This window comes from Aotus nancymaae, unplaced genomic scaffold, assembly GCF_030222135.1.
Source record: "Aotus nancymaae isolate 86718 unplaced genomic scaffold, 86718_ANA_hifiasm-v0.15.2.pri h1tg000039l, whole genome shotgun sequence".
NCBI classification, from domain to species: domain Eukaryota; kingdom Metazoa; phylum Chordata; class Mammalia; order Primates; family Aotidae; genus Aotus; species Aotus nancymaae.
Window position 1 is genome coordinate 8,736,068 of NW_026988453.1, and position 8,615 is coordinate 8,744,682.

Sequence of the window (8,615 nt, forward strand, 5' to 3'; positions counted from 1 at the left end):
AATTGTGCTGATGAGAGACACGGTCAGGGAGGTGGGTGCTGAACTGGACACTTAAGGTACAATGGGGGAAGAGGCAACATCTGCTCTGGAGGAGCTCGTGGGCTCAGTCGGAGACACAGGTGGCCAAGGTGTGCGACCATCCCAGGTGCCACAGCTCTGGGCTCTACACTCTTGGCTGTCCTGGGAAGAAGCTCAGACTTCCACGAGTTCTGTCCTTTGTCACAGGGATAAAGGGAAAAGGAACTCCTTCCACCACGGAGTTTCATCCCTTCCCTCCCAGAGGCTGGAGTTCGGGGAGGTGTCATGTCTGTGGGGCTGCCGAAGCCTTCAAGCTCACGGCATTCTATGTCTCTCCCTCTCAGTCAGACATCGGCTTTGGGAAACTGGAAACATATGTGAAACTGGACAAACTGGGAGAGGTAAGATGCTTGGTTTGGCCTTCTCTGAATAGCCAGGCAGGATGGCTTGGAGGAGGGGCAGGCCTCCCTGGTCAGCCCTCTCTGATTGGCCCTCCCGTGGCCCCTGCCCTGTCGAGGTACACAGCCCTGGAGGTGTACTCTGGCCCAGCCTCTGGCAGGAGTTGAAGTGGGCTCAGATCCTGAAGGAGGGTGTGAGGACAGAGTAACCGTGGAACTGGGCAGAATCCAGTCTTTTTTTTCCTCTGCCAGTCCTTGCCTGGGTTCTAATCCTAGCTCCGCCATTTACTAGCTCTGTGACCTTCAGTGAGTTTCATGACCTCTCTGTGTACCTCAGTTTCTTCCTCTGTCCAATGAGATAGTAACTCTCCTACCACATAGAGTTACCCTGAAGATGAGGTAGGTCACTGTAATCAGCTTATGTACGGCACGCAGACGATGCCTGGCACATAAGAAGTGCTGTGTCACTTAGGTATTTCTGTTGTCACTGTGCAGAGGTCTGGGGTGGGTGAAGGTTTACAGAGAGGGGAACACACAGCCCTCTCCCTCCAGGAGCCCAAAGAGGGGATCTCTGTGTAAACAGCATCGTATAAGAAAGAGAAAACCCGGTGTTACCATAGAGGGTGACACGGCGTGCTGGGACTTACAGGGAGGACTGATTATCTCTGACTGGGGAGTCATTAGGGACACTTCCCAGAGAAGCAGGCTTTGGAGGAAACAGCATGTCAGTGAAGGGAGGAAGGGCACTCAGGCCCAAGTCATAGCCCAAGCAGAGGCACACACGGGGAGGCACTGGACCGAGGCCAGCAGCATCTGAACGTGCCTGGGGCTGCTGCGGCCCTCCATCCCAGGGCACCTATGCCACAGTCTTCAAAGGCCGCAGCAAACTGACGGAGAACCTCGTGGCCCTGAAGGAGATCCGGCTGGAGCATGAGGAGGGAGCGCCCTGCACTGCCATCCGAGAGGGTACAGCGTCCTAGGGTCCTATGCTGCCCCCGAGGCTTCTGGAGGAGGGGTTCACCAGCCCGTGCCCTGGTGGGAGCTGGAGGTGGAGGGTCATTGCTGGGGTGGGACTCCTGGAGCTGACGCCAAGAAGAGAGGATATGGGGACATGGAGTCCTCGGGACCCAGGCGGGCCTGTCTCCCTAGTCCTCGGGACCCAGGAGGGCCTGTCTCCCCACAGTGTCTCTGCTGAAGAACCTGAAGCATGCCAATATCGTGACCCTGCACGACCTCATTCACACAGATCGGTCCCTCACCCTGGTGTTTGAGTACCTGGTGAGAGTCGGGCTGGGGCTGCAGTCCCTCCCTCTTGTGGTGGAAACAGGGCATGGGTAGGGGAGTGGGAAGCTGAGGGAGTGGGAGAGGCGGGATGCAGGCAGCCCAGGCCTTGTTCTGGAATCAGGTTCTCAGATGCTCCCATGCAGGAGTGGGCCAAGCGCTCAGGCTTCGGGGTGGCTGGAGCCAGGGACCTGTCCCACTAGTGGGCATGGGCCCTTCCCAGGCCAGGGCTTCCTCTCCTGAGCCAGGCTCTGTGTTCCAGGACAGTGACCTGAAGCAGTATCTGGACCACTGCGGGAATCTCATGAGCATGCACAATGTCAAGGTGAGGCTTCCTGGGCAGGGTCCCCCATCTTAGCAGCCACCTGTCCAGAAGCCCGGCACGGGGACCCACTCTCACCACCAGAGCTTCCCACATAGGAAGCTCAGACCTTCCCACATAGGAAGGAGGGAGAGGGCACTGCCATCAGTGCGTCCAGGAACTGGGCTGAGCACTTCACCCTGGGAACAGACACATGTTCTCTGCCACTGTCTAGCTATTGGTGTAAAACCTGCTCCCAACTCTGAACATCAGTTTCCCCATCTGTCAAATGGGAGTGTAAGCTACCTGCCAGGATGCAAGGAGGCTTCTGGGGAAGCTCAGGGTTATGAATGACCTCTCCTGGTGTTTGTTAAAGAATCAAGGCTGAGCATGGTGGGCCATGCCTGTAATGCCAGCACTGGGAGGCCAAGGCAGGAAAATGGCTTGAGCCCAGGAGTTTGAGACCAGCTTGGGCAACATGGCAAGACCTCATCTCTACTAAAAATTGAAAAATTAGCCGGACACAGTGGTGTGTGCCCGTAGTCCCAGCTGCTTGAGAGGCTGAGGCGGGAGGACCACTTGAGCCCAGGAGGTTGAGGCTGCAGTGAGCCATGATCACGCCACTGTACTCCAGCGTGGATGACAGTAAAACCCTGTCTCTAAAAGAAAATGAAAGGATCAAGCACATACTTCTCCACATAGGCAGGCATCCTGACCCCCGTGCTCCTGCCTGAGACTTCTCTGGCCTCCCCCATACTCACTGCCTTGTCTGCACCCCTGGTGTCCTCCCCTCTGGATGGGATTCCCTGGTGTGGGTGGGGCCTAGGATGGGGGCTGCAGAGTGGGCGGGAGAACGAGGGGCTTGTGCTGACCTCACCACCAAGCCCCTGCCCCATCCCGGTCCCAGCCTTGGAGCAGAGGCTCAGGGCCGCCGTCCACCCAACACTTCTCTTCCCCCTCCCCCAGATTTTCATGTTCCAGCTGCTACGGGGCCTCGCCTACTGTCACCACCGCAAGATCCTGCACCGGGACCTGAAGCCCCAGAACCTGCTCATCAATGAGAAGGGGGAGCTGAAGCTGGCTGACTTTGGTGAGGCTGGGGTTAGGGTGGGGTCTGATGCTCCCCGGCTGCACAGTGGCCTCAGGGTGTGGGCGCAGTGGGGGAGGGCATAGCAGTCAACCCCCCAGCACCTGTGGGCAGAGGTCCAGTGACATGTCTGCCCCCAGGACTGGCCAGGGCCAAGTCAGTGCCCACAAAGACCTACTCCAATGAGGTGGTGACCCTGTGGTACCGGCCCCCCGATGTGCTGCTGGGATCCACAGAGTACTCCACCCCCATCGATATGTGGTGAGTGAGCACTGTGGGGACCGAGGTGGGGGACAGGCCTGGCCGCACCTCCAGACTCTCTTCTGCTGCCCCAACGCCTCCGGGAAGAACTGCCTAACTTCCTTCACCTAAAAGCCATGTGACATCCTGCTGAACTGGATGTTAAAAAATTAAGTCTGAAATATAATAGATTAGGGTTTCCCTGGCTTAAACAGATCCTCCAAGGCTGTGCATGTGAAATCCTCCTCCAGGGGCCTGTTGGGGGTTACCAGAGACCCAGAAGGTCCAGGACGGCCCCCACAGTAAATAGGATGAATCTTCCCCAGGCATCAGTCCCAGTGAAAATGTTGAAAGAGAAATACTATTTTTATGTTAAAACGAACAAGGGTATGATTTGGCGTAAAATGAAGAATCAGCCCAAGTTGAAAGCCAGGCTGCCGGTGGTGATGAATGGCTGTGGCTGTGCCCCAAGGTCCCCAGGAGAATGGATTTATGTACTGCTCTCTTCCAGTGGGGCGCACAATGGAAAGAGTTTCAGACGACACTGCTGAAAGGACTGCCACATGAGCGCTGGCTGCACAGACCCAAACCTCACAGAGAGAGGTCGCAGCTTTCCCAAGTCCAGGGAAGCCCCCAGTGAGGGGCTGCAGTCGGGGCTGGGCAGTTTAGGAGCCTGCACTGCCCTGGGCCCCCAGACCCGCTGCCAGAGCCATGACCCCTGCAGCCGCCTGTGGCAGGTCGTCGTCGGTGCCCTGGTGAAGCAGCCCTAGGAAGGGTGGCCGCCCCTGCCTGACGCTGCCCCTGTCCCTTGCTCCCTGCAGGGGCGTGGGCTGCATCCACTACGAGATGGCCACAGGGAGGCCCCTCTTTCCCGGCTCCACAGTCAAGGAGGAGCTGCACCTCATCTTCCGCCTCCTCGGTAAGTCTCCCGCGGCTCCGTCCCTCTCACCACCAGGGGGCGCCGGAGCTCCGTCCAGCCCAGGCGCCGAGCGGGACCGGGAAGAGCGGCGCGGCCGGTTCCCTCCGGGGCAGGGACCCCCGTGGCCTCGGCCATCTTTGCTCCTGCCTCCTATATTGCACCCCTTTCAAGTCGGCCTTGGCCTTGGCCCTCACGCAGGCCCTCCCCATCCTCTCTCGTCTCCCCAGGGACCCCCACAGAAGAGACGTGGCCCGGCGTGACCTCCTTCTCCGAGTTCCGCACCTACAGCTTCCCCCGCTACCTCCCGCAGCCGCTCATCAACCACGCGCCCAGGTAGCCCCGGCGCCCGCGGGGCCCCTCCTGCTCTGGCCCTGGTTCCCCACCCCCACCCCCACCCCCACCCCCCATCCCCGACCCCCCACCCCCGCTCAGGCACAGCCCGTGTCCCCGCCTTCTCCTTGCAGGTTGGATACGGATGGCATCCACCTCCTGAGCAGCCTGCTCCTGGTGAGTGTCCTCCCGGAGAGACTGCCAAAGACTCCCAAGTCCCCATGCCCCACGCCGGGCCTACGCCCCAACTTCTGTGGCTCTTGTGCTCACACGTCTTTGCAACATCTCCCCTGTACTCTCCACCCCCAAGGCCAACGGGAGTGCTGGCTTCCATACACAGCTTCTGGAGTCTGTGCCCTGCGATCCCAAACCCATTACTAGCAGCGCAGCTCTGGGCAAGCTACAGAGCTCTGCCATCCCTCAGCTTCCTCAGCTGCAAAATGGGATTAAAGATTCCTATTTTACAAGCTGGCCGCGAGGATGCATTGAGATGGCGGGGCACACTGAGTGTGGTGCTTGTCTTATAAGCCACACGATGAAGGGTCTTTATCGGCCCTACGCTTCCTATTACTGACGTTCGCCTTCTCATCATGGTTGGTTTGCATCTGTGTTTCTATCCCAAGAGAAGGTCACTCTCTTGAAGTTTCTTTTCTATTTTTTCCTGGTGGCTGGAGACGGGGAGCCTGGGTCTTGAGATGGCCTAGGGTTGGGTTTATGTAGAGGCTGACCTGGGGCATCTCCTTTGAGCCTCAAGCCCCACCCACCTTGGTGAGCTAAGGCAGCTCAGGAGTCCTGCTGCCCAGAGGGCTCCCTGCAGCCCCCCAGCCAGGGCCCAACAGCCCCACCCTGTTCTTTTCAGTATGAATCCAAGAGTCGCATGTCAGCAGAGGCTGCCCTGAGTCACCCCTACTTCCGGTCTCTGGGAGAGCGTGTGCACCAGCTTGAAGACAGTGAGTGCTGGGGGGCAGGGAGCAGGGCCACCCGGAACCAAGGAAAGGGGGTGGTTAGTGTGGGCAGAAGAACCGGAACGAAGAGGCCAGAGGCCCCAGGCCCAGCCGAGCAGCCCTGGGCACCTGCCTCCCCTGCCTGGGTTCTCATTCCAAACTGAGGGGCCAACAGTGGAAATGACATGCTGCCTCGAGGGCTCAGGTGGTCTTTCTGGGCCAGTCCTCACTGGAGGGCCTCCTGGGCTGGGCACTCGATGGGATTGGGGGCAGCGGGCTCCCGGAGCAGGGCTGGCTCCACCCAGCCCTCTCTCCACCATACCCTTCTCTCCCCCAGCTGCCTCCATCTTCTCCCTGAAGGAGATCCAGCTCCAGAAGGACCCAGGCTACCGCAGCTTGGCCTTCCAGCAGCCAGGTAGGGGCTTGTGCCCTCCTGGCCCCTTCCTTTTGTTAGCAGAAGCCAGTGCAGGCTACTCTTCCCCAGTGGGGACTCCTATGGACCCCCTGCCACTGGCTTCCCTTTGGAGTCTTTGGGGAGCAGAGGAGGGGTTAGTTTCTCCTGCCTAGGCTTCCGCATCCAGTGCTTCCCTCCTCAACCCCCACCACAGACAGAGCATTGCATCTGACAGTAGCCCTGGCAAAGAGGCATGCTGTCTGTGGTGCATTCTCTCTGCAAACTCTGAGCTCTCTAATCAGATTCCACCCAGGGAGAACGGTACTTTGTTCCTAGAACCGTTAATGGCCTTGGACATGACAAATGCTTTCCATGCATCCTCTCCTTTAATCGTTAAAACACCCCTTGAAGTTGGTACTATTAATATTCCCCATTTCATAGTCAATGAAACTGAGGCTCTGGGAGGTAAGTCACAAGTTCATGGAGCTAGTAAGTAGCAGAAATGGGATCTGACACCAGGTCGGACTGGCTCCTGCGTGCGTGCCCTTGCTTGCTCTGTCAGAGCAGCTCTGGAGGACAGCGACTATCCCTGCTGACCTGGGGCGCCCTCAGCCCAGCCTCCCCCCTGCAGTCTCACCTCTTCCCCATTCTCCAGGACGAGGGAAGAACAGGCGGCAGAGCATCTTCTGAGCCACGCCTACCCTGCTGTGTCCCGAGGGGCAAGAGGTCACATGGAGCACAAATTCGGGTAGGACGGAGCCTGTGTGGCCCTCAGAGGACTGAAGAACGAGGGCTGACAGACAGTCTGGAAGACCGCTTGGCAGCCCTGCTGGCCATGGCTGTTTCTTCTCTCTGCTTCCTACATGCCTCCCCGGTGGCCCTCACCTGCATACCAACCCCTCCATCACTCACCTGGGGGCTGGCATGAACTGCTTCCCTGAGAGGACGTGAGAGTGTGGGGGAGGACCTCGTACCCTCTCCCACCCTGAAGTGTTTGGGCACCAGCGTGGGATGCACATGGATGGGAGAGCAAGGTGCCAGGATGGGCACTGTGCCCTGGGTACAGGCTCTACCTTCCTCCCCCAGGGGCCTGCCTAGTGCCAGTTTGGTGGTCCCCCTTTCTGGCCCCTTGGAGCCCACACGCATTTCATCTTTTTCCCCTCTGACAGCAAGAAGAGACATGGCATGCTCTCTGGGACCCTGGAATCCTGGGTGCCTATGTGTGTGCCAGAGCCTGCCCCACCTGGCAAGTGTCCCACGGCGACAGAAGGAATAGTAGTTCTCTCTCTTTGCATGAGCCCTACCCTACCCTAATTCCCCTGACACCCTCCAGCTTGACCAAGGCTGAACAGCGCTGGCATGCTTAGATGCCCAGCGGTGTCCAGAGGTGGCTTGGGACTGCCAGTTGCACGCCTGCCACCTCAGCCAGCCCCCGCCCAGCTCCCCAGTCTGAATGGAGTTGCCTTAAATTGGCAGGTGGTAGCACTCTCACTGCCCTTGGAGCTGTGACCTGGCTCCTGCCTGTCCACTCCTTCCCGAGGTGGCTCCTGCTTATCTTATCATCCTGGGGTGCTGATTAGCCAGGCCTGGTCAGGATCCTGGGCACAGCACCCAGATATGCAGAGTCACCCTCATGCTGGTGCCAGTCTGACCTCAGCTCCCGGAGGCTGGCACAGCCTCCCCATCCCTCATTCCTGGCCCTGTGGTTCTATCCACCTGATCCCAATACCAGCCTCCCCGATCCCCTGCCACCCCAGAGGGCGGCCACGACAGGGAGAGGTGAAGATGCCACCCTCTGAGGTAGAGGAACAGGGAACAGGAGCAGGCTCTGACGCTGAGAGGCTTGCCTCCGGGGGCTGGCAGCCTGAGTGCCATGGCTCCTGAAGAAGGCACCCCTCTGTGTCCCCCGGGTCTCCTCAACACTGGGCTGATCTTGAATGGCACAGGCCAAGGGGAGGCCAGCGTTGCCTTTCTATCTAGGCCCCCTACCCTGCCCACCTCAGGCCCCCACCCTCCACTCCTCCCCATGGTACTGTGAACGTCCTGTGACTCAGCGCAGAGACAGATAATATATTTAATTCATGTTGTACAGAAAGGAATGAGCAGTCTTGTACAGAAAAGCTGATTTTGATAGATTGATGCCAAAGATGGAGAAGCGAAGGCCCCTCTCCAGGCCTAATGAGTGTGGGTGGGGCGTGCTTGAGTGTATGTGTGTGTGTGTATATATACATATATATATTTAGTGAGAAGAGAGTTTGGTTTGTGTGCATCTCTGACCTCCCTTGCACCCCAGGCTGTATCCACATTCATCCTGCTGTATCCTGGGTACTTATGTTTGGACCCAGAAGTTGGCTCTTGCTGAGGAGCATCAATGGTGTTTGTGGGTGGGCAGAGGAGCCGCAGGCCTGGGACTGGCCCAAGTTGGTGCCTGTGGGGTGGGGCTAGCCAAAAGAGCAAGGAGGGACTCGTGGGCGGGGGTCTGGGGTCTGGCCATGCAGCTGATGCCTGGGCACCAAATGGCCCCCTGGCTTCTGGGGAGGGAGGGAGGCAAGATCAAGGTGGGGTTGACACGGAGATGGCCAAGGCCGGCACAGCAGGATGAGGGTGTGGGCCTTGCTGTAATTCAGGCCCTGCGAGAATTGCTGCAGACCTCCAATCCACCTCCTGCCGCTGCCCTGACCACCTCCCTGCCTTGGATCTAGA

General features: G+C 58.7%; 1 protein-coding gene across 3 annotated transcripts in view; it reads left to right on the forward strand.

Moving 5' to 3' along the window:
* CDK18 (cyclin dependent kinase 18) overlaps positions 1 to 8,163 on the forward strand; it is a 28,248-nt gene extending 20,085 nt beyond the window's left edge. For all 3 annotated transcript variants that reach the window (XM_012459334.3, XM_012459333.3, XM_012459335.3), the window contains exons 5-16: positions 363 to 419; positions 1,268 to 1,382; positions 1,600 to 1,694; positions 1,960 to 2,022; positions 2,965 to 3,088; positions 3,226 to 3,346; positions 4,147 to 4,244; positions 4,472 to 4,577; positions 4,709 to 4,751; positions 5,434 to 5,524; positions 5,856 to 5,933; positions 6,568 to 8,163. In XM_012459334.3, the coding sequence (XP_012314757.2) occupies positions 363 to 419; positions 1,268 to 1,382; positions 1,600 to 1,694; positions 1,960 to 2,022; positions 2,965 to 3,088; positions 3,226 to 3,346; positions 4,147 to 4,244; positions 4,472 to 4,577; positions 4,709 to 4,751; positions 5,434 to 5,524; positions 5,856 to 5,933; positions 6,568 to 6,602 (1,026 nt within the window). In that variant the 3' untranslated portion in view covers positions 6,603 to 8,163. The remainder of the gene's footprint in view (positions 1 to 362; positions 420 to 1,267; positions 1,383 to 1,599; positions 1,695 to 1,959; positions 2,023 to 2,964; positions 3,089 to 3,225; positions 3,347 to 4,146; positions 4,245 to 4,471; positions 4,578 to 4,708; positions 4,752 to 5,433; positions 5,525 to 5,855; positions 5,934 to 6,567) is intronic.
* Positions 8,164 to 8,615: the final 452 nt, after the last annotated feature.